Here is an 18,306-nt window from a genome sequence, read left to right on the forward strand (position 1 = left end):
TACTATGCTGCTCTAAAAAGGAAGGAACTCTTACCATTTGCAACGTCATGGATGGAACTGGAGAGCATTATGCTAAGTGAAATAAGCCAGTCAATGAAGGAAAAATACCACATGATCTCACTCATTCATGGATAATAGAGACCATTATAAACTTTTGAACAATAATAGATACAGAGGCAGAGCTGCCTCAAACAGATTGTCAAACTGCAGCGGGAAGGCCGGGGAGGGTTGGGGGGCAGGAGGTAGGGGGGTAAGAGATCAACTAAAGGACTTGTATGCATGCATATAAGCATAACCAATGGACATAAGACACTGGGGGATAGGGGAAGCTAGGGGACTGTCTAGGGCGGGGGGATAAAATGGACACATATGTAATACCCTTTGTAATACTTTAAGCAATAAATAAAAAAATAATAATAATAATAAATTTTAAAAAAAGTTCTCTAAAAGTTAAACAGTTTATCACATGTAAAATGATCCCAACAGTTTAAAACATTATCCAAAAATGCCAGACCAAACTAAGGTAAAACTCAAATTACATTTATTTTTCTTTTACATACATATTGCACAGCCTGAACATCACATTGCCTTCAGAGAAAAGTGCTTTTATGCCATTATATTTTACTATTTACCGCACAGGCATTAAGCATTCTCATTAAAATGATGAGACAATTTGCTGGTAAACATTTAAACACACAGACATTGGTTTCAGTAGCTTAACATATTTTTGGTCATAACCAAGGAGGTACAGCAAAATATGACAACACTGGCTAATATTTTACAAGCAAATAATATTTAATTCTGCATAGTTTATACAATAGGCTGTGGTAATAAATAATATCACCAATGTCATCAACTATTAACTGGCCACAAAAAGCCTAACATTCATTTTAAGTATGATATGGAATGTTCTATTGGTGTAGTTTCAACATAGCCTTAAAATGTTATGGGTGTTAAATCGTGAATACATGAAAAGAAAAAGTACTACACTGATATGTTTTGGTTAATTACAAATGTGTCATGTTCACGTTATTACATTCTAACATGAAGGCAAATGTTTAAATAGAAAAACTAGCAGTCCAAACAATGTGAATGTGCAAATCGTAAGGAAAACATTGCATTTAAATTTGCACTCATTTGCAAGTTACAGTAGTAGCTCAGTTTACACACTAACAGGAAACATATTCAGCAGGAAAGCATGGGAACGACCTGGCTGGTCACTGCACACTCTGAGCTCAGAAAGAGTCTCTGGTGATCAAGAGCTTCTAATACCTCATGACTGTCCTTCATTCAACAGAGGAGACTGCAGGCATGCTTCGGTCAGTGGTAAGAATAGGAAGAAAAATCTGAACCAGCAACATTTTCTCCCTTAATTTGGTACAAAGGTCCTTCTCATTATGATAACTTACTAATGTTTTCTGAGTCAGGTTTAATAAATGCTGTAAAGAACAGTACCCTTCATATGATACTAGGTTTGATTTTTTTAAGAACGTCAGCATGATAAAAGGTACATGCACATTCTAACAACCTGTATAGGCGATATTCAGCACAACACTCAGCTTGAATCAGATTCAATTTCTACAGAGATTCTCTGTATTGTTTTCAGTATGTTAACTGCTTGGAAAGCAGAAATGCATAATTACTACAGTGTGTTTTTTAATTGAAATGTTTATAAAAATAAAGCTCCAATCTTTAATCTATAGACTGTCGAGAATCCTGGTAGGGATGTTAAAAGCATTGGGCAAGACCCTCGTTTTCAGAGTGCCGTCTGCCCCACAGGAGAAGAACCGATTGCCTTGGATGATGTCGATATGCATGACTCCTGCCCCAAGGTTTCTGAATATGGACTGTTTAGCATGTTCGTTTTTAAAGGAATGAATCAGACCATGGCCTGTCAATCTCCAAACCTGGTTTAAAAGAGGGAGAGTGAAAACAAAAAGTGTAAGTCACAAAAAAGGAGAGAAAGAACCAAAAGCAAAAAAACATGATCTTCACTTCTGTTGCCCCAGCTTTCCCACCCACGGACTCTTCCTAACAGCTTAGTCATCTGAGTGGTATTATTTTCAGGTAGCTAAGTACTGTCCTTACACTTTGCTGTCCCTTCTTTCAAATTTCTCTTCACATCCTTCTATAATTTCATATTAACCACATATACCCCATTTCTAATTCAATTACATATTTAAGTTAACTCGATTAAATATGTTCCCAATGCTAAGCTAGGCCCTCGCAATATAAAAGAACAGTACCATCTCATTTATCCAGAAACCTCACCTCAACTACAAACAGAGTAAGGAACTGAGAGCAGAGGTGGGAGAGGGGAGGAGCTGAACTAATGTTACCAAAAAATCCAGGCCCTCATTAAACTCCTACACTTGACCCAAAATGCCTTAGAGAACTCTGTTTTAGCTATCTGGTTTTCCCAACCACAACAGTGTAGGAAGAACCACCTAGAAGGGAGGAAGGGTGTCAGGAGACAGTGTCTCCATAAAGCCTCCCTTTATGCCCTCGTTTGCAAGAACATGTGGGGGTTTGAGGGTTTCTTCCCAAGCAGCCTTGACAGCAGATAAAGGCAACACGCAACAGAACATTCCAACCTGTGCTGCCAACTCACCTTTATGTTACCTTCTGCTGAACCTGTAGTAAAATATTCCTCACAAGGATCCAGAGCCAATGCCTTAATGGCCGAGTCGTGTGCCTGGAATGTGTGGATGAGCTGTCTCTGCCTGATGTCAAAAAGGCAGACGCAGCCCTTCCTACCTCCAGATATCAGGAGCTGATGTTTTGGTGCATATTGAAGGACCGTGGCACCGTGCTCATGGCATGTGAAACCTGAAGAAAAACAAGAGCCTTTTCTTAAATTCTATCTTGGCAATTCTGATATGTAAATGTGCATTTAAATAATATAGAAATTAATATAGAGATTAGACACATTTTTCATTCTAATTTCTGTAATCATCCTATATAATAAAAGCCCAGTGACCAAAATGGCAGAACGACCTTTAAGACCAGAATGACTGCAGCCCCATGCCCCTGCCAGCCCCACCCCCCAGGGAGGACCCCCACCCCAATCGGGGGCCCCCGTCAGGGCAGGCCAGCCAGTCCCCACCTGTACACTGGGCCTCTATCCTATATAATAAAAGGCTAATATGCAAATCGACTGAACAGTGGAATGACTAGTCACTATGATGTGCACTGACCACCAGGGGGCAGATGCTCAATGCAGGAGCTGCCCCCTGGTGGTCAGTGTGCTCCCACAGGGGGAGCGCTGTTCAGCCAGAAGCTGGGCTCACATCTGGCAAGCACGGTGGCAGGAGCCTCTCCTCCGCAGCAGCGCTAACAATGTCCGACTGCCGGCTTAGGCCTGCTCCCCATAGGAAGCGGGCCTAAGCCAGTGATGGCGAACATTTTGAGCTCGGCGTGCCAGCATTTTGAAAAACCCTAACTTAACTCTGGTGCCATGTCACATATAGAAATTTTTTGATATTTGAAACCATAGTAAAACAAAGACATATTTCTGATATTTATTTTATATATTTAAATGCCATTTAACAAAGAAAAATCAAACAAAAAAATGAGTTTGCGTGTCACCTCTGGCACACGTGTCATAGGTTTGCCATCACTGGCCTAAGCCATCAGTCAGACATCCTCCGAGGGCTCCCAGACTGCGAGAGGGCGCAAGCTGGGCTGAGGGATCCCCCCCGCAGTGCACGAACTTTGTGCACCAGGCCTCTAATATGATCATATGATCAAAGTGTTAAAAACAATGCCAAGCAACAGCAGAAAAAAAATTCTTATCAGTAATCTCAATGTGAAAGCACACACACCAGAAGTTTAAACCTTAAGCCCAAATGAACTAAGTTATACTGCCTCATGGGAAGGATGTAGAAGCAAAAGTGCAGAGGAGACCAAGCTTCTCATGATGCACTTGCCATCTCACTGAGAGCCACCACTGACAAGTATTTATCCTCTCCCAGCTCCTGCCCAGACAGACACCTGGTAAAAATTCTTCTCAGGTAAGTAGCTGAAACTCAAGTACCACAATGTGAAAATGATCAGCTACACATTAGGGTGTTAGTCTCCCAGGATTCTCTGCATTTTAAAGGTTAAAGACACAAACCACTAAGTGGCAAATCTTAAAAAGATGTTAAATAAAAATTGGGAAACAACTACACTTTTCAAAATCCACAAAAGCATAGTAAAAGACTGAGAAATCTTTCTGTTAAAAATAAAGAAAAAGAAACACAGAGTTAAGTGAAGAACAAGGTAAAAGAGCTAATAAATTCATTTCAGTTAAAAATAAAAAATAAATAAAAATACAGCCCTAGCTGATTAGAGTCAGCCTGAGGATCAAAAGGTCCCGGGTTCGATTCCGGTCAAGGGCACATGCCTGGGTTGTGGCTCAATCCCCAGTAGGGAGCATGCAGGAGGCAGCCAATCAATGATTCTCTCTCATCATTGATGTGTCTATCTCTCTCCCTCTCCCTTCCTCTCTGAAATCAATAAAAATATAAAAATAAATAAGTATAAAAATCCACCCAGCTTTAACCAGACTTATTAGATGGAGCATTCTTTCAACAGCGTCATGAGGAAGAGAGAGCATTAGAATACCAATTTGGAAAATATTGTCTTAAAGTAATATTTAAATGGTATTGCTCCTATTTCCAGCTCCTACTGTAAGGTTGACTTTTATGTTATGTTTAATTCTTTAAAATAAGATCTCATTTCTGTTGAGCTCAATGAACACTTTGCAACTAATTCCTTACACAGCCTTGTTAGTAACACTGCCCTCCATGCCACATTTTCTGACAAGAATACAACTCAAGGCTCCTCTAGACTAGCTGGATTTCTATGTCCCCACATCTTTACCTCAGCAACGTAGCCAGATATTCTAGTTAACTTCTAAATATTTCTCCACCATCAACCCATGTAATAAAACACTGACTAGATCCCCTGGTAAAATAAAACCAGGAAAGCATTCCTTCAGAGTGTATTAAAAGCCATAGGCCTTAACTCACCATGAATGAGGCTGTTTCCAGGTGGTATCAAAGTGTCCCAGAGGCATACATTTCTTATAAAGAAACAAAGAATAACAAAATTACATCATGAATAATTGTTCTAAGTCATCACTAGGGGCAAACTGTCTTCAAGTCAAATATCTTATTGAATCTTATCTTTTTTGTTAAATGTAGTGATTCTTAACTAGGACGAGGATAGCAGCTGGGACTGGGCTATATCTCTTCTAAGATTTTATCTTTTTCACATGCACAGTTCTGTCCATGGTCCTCCTACCTCTGCCCCGTCTCATCCCCAAGCCCCACCCTTTTCCAGGACCGCTACCAGGAAACTGAGACATGATGTCCTGAGTAGAAGGGATGTTCCTATACCCGCAGGGGGAACAGCTGCTGGGATGTGAAGTTATTCATAGGCATGCATTGTCAATGAAAACTGTGTGAGGTCAAAGATGGTAAGAATGATGGCTACAGAGTGTCAAGTGCTTTTTAATCCTCAAGAACATGACAGTACTAACAGCAAAGCAAAGAAATACTGGGTAGCTTTAACATAATAATTATACATGCTTATTGATAGACTAAATTAGGAATAATTTTTGTTTTTCTCTTTGGTAAGGAAAACTAACCAAAGAAAGTTTTTGTATTCCTGGGGTGGAAAAAGCCTCCAAGAACACCTGTCTGCCAAAAAACCCCACTAATTTCTTATTTTGCTTTTCTGTCAACCTACCTGTTGTCATTGGATTGTCCAGATGTGGCAACTAGACTTGAAGAGGTAATAAATGCAAAGTCACTTGTGGCTTTACTGTGGCACTGCCAAGTCTATGGAAAACAAAGTGCAGTGGATGTTATCTAAACATCCAATAAAATTTGGTACAGTAAAAACACAGTTCTGCAAATAATATACTATAAGCATGAGCTAAGAACAGTTTTTTTAAAGTCTAGAATAAGGAATAAGTGATAGTAAGAGAATTAGCAGTCATTTGCATATTATTTGGCTAATACCCGATTTTTTTAAAACTGGAAAGGGATGAAAAAAACAGGGAATTAAAGGTTATATTTTTTAGAATACATAGCAAAGGTACCAAGCACATGAACTTCATATAATTAAATGGCTTGGTTAAGGGCCCAATCAAACAATTTTAGTACTAATCTCAAATATACTTAATAAACTTTAAAAATATAAATCATAATAAACAACCACCCAGGGAGAAAAACTCTTACATACCCTCTTGTATTAGACCACAACAGGAAGGACTTAAGTCACCTTAACTTTGTAACCATCCACCTTCCTTAACATCTCCCTGGCTCCCTACCCACACCTCCTGGTGAAGTTTAGTTCTTATAAAAACAAGATCAAAAGTGAGTGATTCAACAAATAGCCCAGAGGTGTAAGGCTGTCCCAAACCGCTCCTACGGCTATTCAGCACCGTGGAAACCATTTACCGAGTCAGGCAGAACTTTTCTTGTTGGATTAGCTGGATGAGTAGAAGTTTGGAAGTGAGGACCCAGAAGAAGGATGTCAGGGTATTTTAAAATAAAACATATTTTTCTATTTTAAATTATTATGGGACAGATCTGACTGAAGGTAAATGATAGTCAAGATCACTTCCATTTCTGTAAAGACTTTATGATACAGTCTGTAGTGTACCAATTTAAGAGAAATGTTATGTATATGAAATATGTGGATAGTCTAAAAAAAAAATTTTTTAAGTATTTTGGAATCTATCCAAACCCTGGAGGTTTAAGACACTATGGTTCAAGACACTATAAAATCAAAACATATGAAGTGGAAGTTCTGCATAGAATAGCATGATTTTTCACCTCTCTTCCTGCCTCACCCACCCAGTGAAAATATGCTTGTCTGTATCACCACGTGTTTGTAGTATGATTTGGATTCATGAATAAAGCAGCCTATTGGGATTGGTTATTTTATAATCTACTAAACAAAATTCTGGGCAAAACTGGAATACAATTGGCCCTCCATATCTTCAGGTCAAAAATATATATTTTTTAAAAGTTACACTGTTGCTGGTGTATATCTGTAGTTAGGTAGGCCAGAGATGGCTACATCAGTACTGAACATGTACAGACTTTTTTCTTGTGATCATTCCCTAAACAATATAGTATAATAGAACTATTTACATAAAACTTATATTGTATTAGGTATTATAAGTAATTTAAAATATACAGGAGGATGTCTGTAGGTTATATGCAAAGACTAAAAGCCATTTTACATAAGGAATTCCAGCATCCACAGATACCAACGGATGACTGTACCTGCAACCTGTTTGATTCTTAACACAGGTATCACTACAAAATTCTATCAATAAAAATAGAATTTTCAAAATGGATAAAAGTGTAATGAAAATGTATCCTATGTAGGACTATGCTAATGAAAATCTTGTGAAAATTTCCAAATCTAATGGTTGCCCTTCAGCTGTGAAAAGCAGGGTTGTTGTTTTTTTTCAGGTCATTTCAATCTTAAACCAGGGCAATGATGGGTTCTGGGCTGTGGTTGCTGGACCGACTGTCTCTTTCTAACTAGATCCACCAATGAGATTCACTGTCTGAAACAGACACTTCATAAGCAATTGGCCTCTACACGCTCTAGGAATGCTGAGTGATACTCACCATATAAGGTTTAGGATTCGCTGCAGTTTGGTTTACTTGCCAGATACTCAGAAAACCTTCTCCATCTGCAACACCACACTGTGAAAAAGGCATAAGTATTACACAGCTTCTTAGCATCCATCTCACAGGTAAGAGCATTTATGGAAACCAGAGGCTCTTAGCCTGTTCTTAACTAATATTCTGTCTACACATATGTTTCTTTGCTGTAGGTCCCAAGAAGGTCCAAATACTATAAATACCCTGCCACCTTTAAAAAAAAATCCTCACTTGAGGATATGTTTATTGATTTGAGAGAGAGAAATCTATTGGTTGCTTCCTGTATGCATCCCAACTGAGGATCAAACCCACAATCTTAGGCATGTGCCCTGACCAGGAATCGAACCTGCCACCTTCTGGTGTGGGGACACGCTCCAAACAACTGGACCACCCAGCCATGGCCTGCTGCCTTTTAAATACTTTCCACACCGATGTTGCTGTTCTCCAGTATTCTGTAGTACAATTCAGTAAGAAACTGGAAGGTTTCTCTCAGGTGCTTGAATGTGCTTATAGGCACCACCAACACTCTCAACAGAGTTCTTTACCCTCTCAGAACACTTAGTATCTTTAAGAGGATAATTAATTAATCCACACAAAATGTTGTGAATTTATGCCGTTTTTGGGAGATGAGGGGGTAAAGAGACACCAACAAACTACTTGCTCGGCTTAAACACAGGGCCACTGAATTTGCTTTTAGATGTAGTTTTACTAACCATTTCCTCACGAACAGCCACAATTATTTTCAGATGAGTTTAGCAGTAATCCCCAAGAACTAACCTTGTTGCCTTGAGAATTAAAATACAGTCTGGTTACTCTTGCATTGCCAGCTTGGCGGAAACAGACAAGTTGCTGCGGTCGTGTCCATTCAAACATGCGCACACTGCCGTCCTGAGCACCCGTAAGATCTGAAACACGAGAGGAAAGGCAAAAGAGAAGAAACAAAGAAGCCGAAGAAAGTTCCAATATTTTCCATTCTATAAAACAATTTCAAAATGATACAATTTTTGGACCATAAATAAAATACTTACAGTATTGATGGACAGGGTGTGAGGTCATTCTCTTAACATTATGTAGATTCCTTTTCATAAGCTTTAAAAGAAGATAATAAAAATGAATTTATTTTGTGCATAACAGAAGAGGTGAGGAGGGATATGATTCATGCCACCTCTAATTCTGATAACATTTATTCTTTCACAACTGGCTAATTACTGAAATAAATCCTGCTATGGATTTTTTGAACCACTTAATGTACGACATTTGTCTGAACAGCCTGTGGAAGCAAGTCACTTGCTGGCAGAGCCCCAGCCCGTGTGCACGGTGAGGACACCAGGCACTTCATCTAGTGATAAAGGGAATTATCCTCCAAGTGCCCCTCCCTGAAGACAATGAGGAGTATCTCCAGGGTCTTCACAGAACATGAGAAGGGGACCCCTTCAACTACAGTGACTAGCAATGCTACTGATGCGCTTTCACACACTTAGACATGAATTCCTTGTTGACTCTACTTTTTCACTCTGTGCCTCTCAGTTTGCTCATCTATAAAATGACAATGGGGGGTAATAACAGCACCTCGCACCTAGGGTTGTTGTGAGAAAAAGCATGCATCTGACATGGAAACTCACAGTATGTTGGACTTTACTATTATATGATCTACTAACTGGCCACTGCCCTAACCTCCTGGATCACTCCTAGGTCAAAGTGATTTCAACTTATTTTGAGAGAGTCCATATCCAGAAAGGACACCTAATATTAAGTGACATACCACGCTAGCTCCAGTGCTAGTCTGTCCACTGCCCAGCCAGGGCAGAGATGAAAGTGGATGCGCCGGATTTGCTGAGTAGGCTGATGTACTGGGTTGATGAAGAGTGGTAGTGGAACCACGATAATCAATATCATCTGAACTGTGAAAAACATGTGTTATGGTGAAAATTCCTTTCTCTCTTAACACATTCCAATTATAGAACTTATGTACACACAGGACAGTGTTTATGTAAAAATAAAGAAAGAAATATCCATGAGGAAAACTTAAGTATATGTCCTAATCATAACCAATTTTCTTTCTGGTTAACTTTTTCCATTATCCAAATATAAATTTAGTCAAATGTTGTTCAGTGATAAATTTATTATTACACAAGTTGGAACAAATGTTTGTTTTGGAATATTTAATACAGATTTTCTTTTTAGAAAAAGAGTATATGTTCTCTTCAAGTAGAGTAATCCCATGTATCAAATTCATACATTTTAAAGAAATTTGAATTTAAAGATTTTTTAGAGTAAGATATTAATTATCACATAAAAATGTTAAAGTAATTTTTATGATGGTTATATCTACCCTGAAGTGTGATACTGAAATCTAGTTATATTATATACTGACAAAGTAGAAAACAGAACAGGAGAAAGGTTATCATGGCACCATTCCCAAGCACATAAAATTTTCGAGAGTCCAGAAAAAAGCAAGAGGGAGGGCGAATGTGGAGGGGAAACCCCAAAAGAGGAAAGTGTTACAAAATGTTTGGTACAGTGTCCACATTTTTATCTGTAAAAAAGGTAGGCCTATAAGGAGATAAGAAGAAACACTGGAAATTACTCAGTAAACATGCTTCATCAGTCTAATGAATACATTTGTGTATACGGCCTTTTGCTTTAATTATCCAGATCAGCTGAATTTACTGAATATTGTGTAATTCCTGGCATTTCTTGGGGGTTAAATGTCAAAGTGGCAACTGTCAACATTAGACTTTGGTGTTGGAAGATTATTCTGACTCAATGAGTAAGTAGTTCAGGGTCTAATGGAACAAATGTGAGTAATTTGCTTATGTCTGTCTCCTACCCAAATGAAGGTAGATAAAAATATACTTTCCAAGATAATTCAAATCATGTGCAAAAACATTTAACATTTTGAAGAAAACTGCATTTAAAATTGACTACGTAACACAATCCAACCTTTTGGATTCTCTGTCATATTCTTCTCCAATCCACATGTATGACTGACAGGCCAGTAGAGAAGTAACATCGAGTTCTTGTACATCATGTGTTGAAGCCAAAACAATTTCATTATAGTTTGCCTGTAAAGCAAAGGCAGAGTCAATAATTCAGTCAATTTCACTAAAAAGAACAATATTCTTTATAATGACTAACGCTTTTACCTTGTTAATAGAAAATGCCATAATCATGTCTGATTCCTTATGAATTATTTTTGCCTTTCCACCTGGATAACCCAGATCAGCTTCAACCTGCAAAACATTTGTCGGCAATTATAGTTGTTGCAGCACAGCTCTGTGTAGAGATCTGCACTTCCCACAACATTAAAAAAAGGGTAAGGAGAAAATGCAGCAGCAGCAGCAAGTAAAAAGGGAGTAGTAATTTTACTGTATTGAAAATTAGCTTTGGAATTAACTTAAATTTGCTGGTGCCCTGTAATCATTCAATTATAAATATTTCCATTCTGATTATAGGATACTGATTAATTGCCATAAAAGATAGCTAGCATAGTCTTCACTAGTATTTACAGCAGTAATATTGTCTCTCTTACCTCTTCCAAAACAGTCAAAGATACTGTAATAAGAATGTGTATACATAAGAGGCATGAGTAAAGGAAAAAAGACATAGAAAGACAAAGGAGTCACATAAGAAATAAAATGTTAAGGTGATGAGACAGGACTAAGGAGAAGTTGGAAAGAAAATAGAAAGGAATGAAGGAAATTGATGACAGGAAGGTGCAGTGGCTTAGGGTCAAAGGTGACAGGAAGGAAAGAAGAGGCAGAATCAAGAAGAAAGATAGAACCCAGCTGGTGTGGCCCAGTGGTTGAGGGTTGACCCAAGAACCAGGAGGTCACGGTTCATTTCCCACTCAGGACACATGCCTGGGTTGTGGGCTCAAACCCCAGCAGAGACGTGCAGGAGGCAGTCAATCAATGGTTCTCTCTCATCATTAATATTTCTATTTCTCTCTCCCTCTCCCTTCCTCTCTCTGAAGTCAATAACTTATAAAAAGAAGATAGATAATCATGTTTAAGAACAGACTGAAAAAGTGACCTAAGTAGAGATGGAACAGAAAGCAGGAAAGAGAAGAACCAGTGGCAGGGAGAGCCAGACCTAGTGCAGCTTTTCCTGCCGTGTGTCACTGAGGTGTATGGGTGCAATGAGTACTCTGACTAACTGGGCAGGTAATGGTTAGTATTAGAGATCAGGCATTAGTTCCTTGCACTTGAAAGAATGAGCTAAATACAAGAGCTTGGAATACTACCTTGCTGTGGCAATCTTCTGCTACGGAGTTTTGTTTGACATGCTCCACATGTTCTTCTACAAACTAAGTAACACCACACCGTCACAAACACAAAGCCATGCATGAAACAAAATTATAAAGAGAATGAAAAATTTCAAACTGCAATGGTTACTCCATCACTTAAAGATGGTAAAATGAATTTGCAAAGTTTCCTTTTAAAAGAAAAAAGTCATGAAAGAAATTAAACTGAGTAAAATGTGATGTTATCACATAAACACAACACAAAGCAAACCAGGCAAAATTAAAGTTAATGTAACTGTTACATATATAAAAAATTTCAAAATAAAAACTAGTTATTTGTATATCAGTTATATAACTAAAAGTTCTAACTTAAACTGTAATATACAGTTAGAAGTAATACTTCTGCTCTGTTGTGGAAACCTCTGAAGGTTTGATCAGAGCAATACACTCCTGAAGTGGCTGTTTTACTTAAAGCCAAAAGGACCAAATTCTCTGCCCCTGCTGTCAGCAGCTGCTCAGGAGCTCTGGGGATGCTGCACCTGACAGTGAGGGAGGAAACGTGTGCCAGGGCCAAACTGCAGAGCAACCTATTTGCCTGCATCACACAGCCGAGTCTGTCACATCGATCAGTTTCACCAACACTGTTTTGTGGAATATTCTTAATATAGCCAATGAGTAAAACTTCCATGTGAATTCATCTAAAATTTAGGCATTTCTCAGAAGAATTTTATTATTGTCTTTTTTTAATTAGCCAGCATGTTAGCACTTTTAGGATTAGTTTGCCAATTTTACTAATCCACTAAATTCATCAAATTTATTGATTACCAAAATCCTATTTAATGATTTAAAAAGATAAAACTCTCTTAGTAGATGGGTAGTTTGTTTTTTAATCCTCACCTGAGCACATATTTTAATTGATTTTTTAGAGAGAGAAACATGGACGTGAGCGAGAACATCCATCACTCCCTCTCTCTCTCCACTGCCACCACTACTGGCCTCGACCTGACTCAGGATAGAACCCACAACCTTTCAGTGCATGGGACACTCCAACCAATGGTGCCACACCGGCCAGGGCGAGTAGGTAGGTAGTTTTAATAATGTTGCACATTTCTGAACTTAGTGACCAGTTTCTATTTTGTCTTAACAGCTTTAACATTTTTCCCTAATGAAAACAACTTTTCAGCAGATCTATGAGATACCATACAGTGGCCACTAAACATATGTGGCTACTTAAATTTGAATTAAATACAATTAAAACTTCAGTCCCTCAGTCACACCAACCACATTTCAGCTGCTCAATAACCATCTGTGGCTGGTGACTACTAGTACAGAAGAGACAAATTTCCATTGTCACAGAAAATTCTATTTGACAGCACTGCACAGAATTTCATTCAACAATTTAAAATTCAAGTTACAAAAGAGGCCCTGCCAGTATGTTCAATGGTTAGAACACCAGCTTGCACGCCGAAGGGTTGCAGGCCCGATTCCCGGTCAAAGGTGGGTACCTGGGTTGAGGGTCCCACAGTACTCTGTTGCAGGTTTAATCCCCAGCCCGTCAGGGAGCATGTGAGAGGCAACCAATCAATGCGTTTCTCTCCTTCCCTTCTACTCTCTCTGAAAATTGGTGGAAAAAATAACTTCTGATGAGGATTAACAACAACAAAACAAACAAAAAGGTACAAAAGGGTACATGATAAAAATTCTTCCTCCCATCCAAACTCCCAGCTTATGTACTTCCTTTCCGTAGAGCAGTGGTTCTCAACCTTCCTAATGCCGCGACCCTTTAATACAGTTCCTCATGTTGTGGTGACCCCCAACCATAAAATTATTTTCGTTGCTACTTCATAACTATAATTTTGCTACTGTTATGAATCGCAATGTAAATATCTGATATGCAGGATATATTTTCATTGTTACAAATTGAACATAATTAAAGCATAGTGATTAATCACAAAAACAATATGTAATTATATATGTGTTTTCCAATGGTCTTAGGCGACCCCTGTGAAAGGGTCATTTGACCCCCAAAGGGGTCGCGACCCACAGGTTGAGAACCACTGCCGTAGAGCCAACCAATGCTTACATAGCATTTTAAGAAATGTTCTATTTATCTCTGTCCTACCTCCCTGCCCATGAAGACCCTAGGCTGGTACAAAAATAGCAGATAACACACATTTGGCTGCTGATCCCAAGAGCACAGAGACTGAGGGGGTATAAAGGATGTGGAGGCTTAAGGAAGAGGGAAAGAACAGAACTTGAACGGCATGGGCAAGACAAGAGTCTGAGGGTCCAAACGACCTCAACCCCCGGATTCCCACAGTAATCTGAGGCTCTGACAATCCAACCCAATCAAACTGCTACAAACCTTATGACTAATTAAAGCATATTTTCAATAAGTCATTATGTTTAGTAATTTGAAGAACTAAATACAAAGAAAACGGATCCTTCAATGAACTAGTTTTCTGTGAATAAAGAGACCTTTAATTAAACAAGTATCTATTTTTTTAAATCTATTTCTTAGATTTCTGTATCTTATTTTATGGCATTTGGACTCAGCATCACTATAGAACATGGTGTAAACAGTGGGTTAAATGAAAGAGGAAATGAATTTGGCTCTGATTCCCCTAACAAATCCTACATCAATAATTTTAATTTTAATAAACCCCATCAGGGTTTATTGTTTATTATCAAAAAAGACTTAAAAGAATCTCTATAGTTCAATCCCCCAATTCCTACTTAAGTACATAAATTTTAAATCCAGAGAGAAAATAAAAGACGTCACAAGGGCTGACCACCATTACCATCTAGGTAAATGGGAGACAAGCTCGGTAGGTTCTGCTGCCCTAGGTAAGGGGAAAACTGAGAAGCAATTTTCTAATATACGTTGGAAAACTAAATTGTGTGGACTGTCCCTCTCGGTTTTCACTTTCCTAAGTGAAATATAATTCATCTTCTTTTCTTATAACTTCTGTTTGCCAAATCTTTAATCACATCTGACACTCTATCCTGAGAACACAATCCAAACTGCCCATTACCTCATTAAATGGCCAAATAAAGTGAAATGCTCGTATAAAAGATATTATGGACCCTGAAGAGATCATTTTAAGTTTCACAGTGCCAGTCTCCCAAATTCCCGAGTCTCCTTAAATCCTGAGTGGTATCACATTGCTAATTTACATTTAGCTTAACCATGCAATGTCCAACGTTTAAAAGCCATCTTCCTTCATTTTGAATTTGTTATTTCTGTAGTTTATTCTCTGAATTTGTTGCTTCTAAAATTTGTCTTGTTTATTTTTAAATGCTAATAAAATGCTTTTAAAGGGCTATGTTGTATTTTCAATTAAATGATATTCAGAGAATAATAATACAGAGCACACTCATTTATATATTAAATTCCCTAAACCATCCATCAAAATGTTTATCAAATGGCAAAGCCCTATGGCAAATACTATAAAAGTAGTACCAAATTTCACTTGAGTATATGATTTATCAAGGGACTTATCTTGTTTCATTGCTATGAAATGAAAATTGTAAGTTTTTAACCTTAAAATAATTTACTGTAGTTTGGTAAACTATTACCCATGATGTATGAAAGATAGTAAGTTCCAACCAAAAAATAAATCTCAAAATAAATCAAGCACTGACTCTGTTAGATATATTAAAGAAAACTAAAAAATTACAACAGAAAAAAAATTTTTCCAAAATACCTCACTCTGCTTTCTTTTCTTAGTGAAAATATATCTAATAAATGTCTCCTGAAGGACTTCTTGTTTAACAAGGAAATGCCAAAGTCGTTTGACTGGAAGTGCAGAGGAATCCCGGGATCTAGTAAAACAATCAACATATCACTCTTTCAGTCTACAGAAAATGTGTTTCACATTTACAGGTACTTTTTAAAAAACTTCCATTATCCATAGCAAAGAAGTTACAGCATTAAACTTAACAAAATTTTGTAATTTCACTTTTAATTTTTAGTTTTTCTAAAAATCTAGCAATTAATTATCTAATTACAGGTTTTCTGAATGAACAGATTGAGCTGAGAGTCAAATGAATCTCCCAGTCTTTTAAAATTATACACTAGGCTGGTTCTGTTGGTTAAAAGCATATCACTAATGGAGATAGTCATAAATTTCATTTCGAGCCTCCTAACAAGCTAAAAAGCCCTGCTCTTTAAGCTTATGAGCAATGCTCTTTCTTAAACAGGGCCAGCTGCTTCAAGAGAAAGAGCACGCCATTTAGGATAGGGACCCAGAAGAACATTTCACTGATCACAGCATCTATGAAGAACAATGTGTTTACTATTAAATTACTGACAAAAGGTCAGTACAGTAGCATCGTGTTTGCATATGTAGATTACCTCAAAGAATTTCTGTAAGAGTTCTTAAAATAACAAAAATAACAATAAAGGTTTTCCCCTGAATATAAAAGTAATGCCTACTGAATTCCCAGGTAACCCTGGGAAAAATAATCTTCTAACAAGATTTCTTATGTTTCCTTAGTGTATACTGCTAGAAATAGAATTGCAGGTTCAAAGTTATGAATGTTTTGAGGTTATTGGCATATATTGCCAAGCTGTCTTCCAGGAAGACATTTAAAAAGCACTCTTACTTGAACGGAGTATTTTCAGGATCTAGCATTGCTTTATTTCGAAGAATAGCTGGTCCAGCTCCTGCTGATAGGTCAGTTGGATATGTGTTGATGTAGTTAGGGGGTGGACCTTCAAATTGATCCATTTTCTCTTGCAAGATGTGTTCCCAATTCTCCAAGTTTTTAATCACAGCAATACCTAATGGTGATGTTACAGGCAACTCTACAAAGTGATAAAATATGTCATTTCATTTGATAAAAAATGTTGATCACCATCCACATATTTATCAAACCTGAATTTACAGGCAAAACTTCTGAATATACTAGGACAAATAACTTTAAAAATGTTAATCTAATACCATTTAGGTTTTTTTAAAGATTTTTTTCTTTTTTTGAGAGAGAGGAAGGGAGAGGGAGAGAGAGAGAAACTTCAATGTGAGAGCGAAACATCAATTGGTTGCCTCCTGCACACCTCTTACCAGGGATCAAGTCCACAACCTGGGTATGTGCCCTGACCCAAAATCGAACCAGTGCACAGGATGACTAATGCTCAACCAACTGAGCACACTGGCCAGGGTATGATTTGGATTCTTAATGCTTTCAACAAAGCAAAAGCCAGCTCTCTAAAATGAGCCAAGGAAATGTCTAGTTTCTCCAGTCTAGTTTTTTGGTTTATATTGCAACCTTCTAGGAAGATAGCAATTCTTGCTATGTATTTAAAGCCATAGACTAGAACGTAAAATAAACAAGACCTCTTAAAGCTCCAATGTAGTATTTTTTTTAGCACCAAATGCCCTTTCATATGGATTTCTAAAGATGGTAATTTATTATATTTATCACCATTAAGAACATTAATTTTCAAATTCCAAACTTACCAGAGAATTCCAATCCAGCAAAGGGAAAAAAATTCTTGACATTGTGAAGTATTAGCTTAACCATTGCCAAATGCAGAAGAACCCAGCTGTTCAAGGGGGACAAAAGAAAATTATCCTCAACTCTATTATCCTTATGTTAAACTTGCAATATCTGGAAATTACCACAATCACATCAATCTAGTAGCACATCAATAAATTACGTACTTTTCCCTCACTAAAAATGTTTGTGTTTGTGCTCTGTATATAAGCTACTATTTAAAAGTGGATGTGAAAGAAATATTGTACTGTCTGGAAATTTACTTCAAAGGTACAGAATTCTTTATCTAAAAACAAAAATCAGTTCTTGTATAAGTTCATGATAATGTTACTTAAAATTAGTATTATAAGGATTTTCTATAAATGAAAAGGCAATTTACCTATAGGAATTTGGGTCTTGGTGCTCCTGTATTCGTGAACCTGAAAAAAATTCATCATCATCTTCTTCTTCTTCACTATGAATACTTTCATCAGAATCATATATAACACCACTATCAGACAAAGGGAGAAATGGCTGAAATAAAAGGTAAAGTTATTTTAAAACATATAATTGGGTTATCTTTGTCCTAACTTAACATTGGGAGGAGGCATGATGGGGGATGTATTCCCTCTTGCACACTTACTGTAAGGTGACCATAGTGTTAACACATATAAAGAGGAAAATATTAATAGAGGGTGATGAGCTTGTAAAAGCAAAGTGCCAAAGAGCAAGTGATGTACCCAACATGATACTAATGGGACTATAATGGGTCTAGTCCCCATAAGGATTCTGATCCCCCAAGACATTTCCTCTGCTTGGAGAACCAGAGATGTGTCAGGGGCCACACCATGGCCTGCTAATGTAACAGGTGAAATGCGCAGTCTCTCTGTCTCCATCCTGTTTGAG

General features: G+C 37.7%; 1 protein-coding gene across 3 annotated transcripts in view; it reads right to left on the reverse strand.

The window, feature by feature from the left end:
* Positions 1-524: 524 nt before the first annotated feature.
* Positions 525-18,306, reverse strand: part of DMXL2 (Dmx like 2) — a 163,346-nt gene continuing 145,564 nt past the window's right edge. Inside the window, exons 30-44 of one of the 3 annotated variants that reach the window (XM_036301466.1) lie at positions 17,801-17,934; positions 17,385-17,470; positions 16,531-16,732; positions 15,630-15,747; positions 11,923-11,985; positions 10,823-10,909; positions 10,620-10,741; positions 9,439-9,577; positions 8,705-8,765; positions 8,454-8,581; positions 7,641-7,718; positions 5,737-5,828; positions 5,016-5,068; positions 2,612-2,829; positions 525-1,907 (exon numbers count right to left, since the gene is read on the reverse strand). In XM_036301466.1, the coding sequence (XP_036157359.1) occupies positions 1,698-1,907; positions 2,612-2,829; positions 5,016-5,068; positions 5,737-5,828; positions 7,641-7,718; positions 8,454-8,581; positions 8,705-8,765; positions 9,439-9,577; positions 10,620-10,741; positions 10,823-10,909; positions 11,923-11,985; positions 15,630-15,747; positions 16,531-16,732; positions 17,385-17,470; positions 17,801-17,934 (1,791 nt within the window). In that variant the 3' untranslated portion in view covers positions 525-1,697. Of the gene's footprint in view, positions 1,908-2,611; positions 2,830-5,015; positions 5,069-5,736; positions 5,829-7,640; positions 7,719-8,453; positions 8,582-8,704; positions 8,766-9,438; positions 9,578-10,619; positions 10,742-10,822; positions 10,910-11,922; positions 11,986-15,629; positions 15,748-16,530; positions 16,733-17,384; positions 17,471-17,800; positions 17,935-18,306 lie in introns of those variants that run through there. The other 2 variants (XM_036301475.1, XR_004966358.1) reach the window with 2 other exon arrangements.

The sequence above is a fragment of the Myotis myotis genome, unplaced genomic scaffold, assembly GCF_014108235.1.
Source record: "Myotis myotis isolate mMyoMyo1 unplaced genomic scaffold, mMyoMyo1.p scaffold_m19_p_1, whole genome shotgun sequence".
Lineage (NCBI taxonomy): Eukaryota > Metazoa > Chordata > Mammalia > Chiroptera > Vespertilionidae > Myotis > Myotis myotis.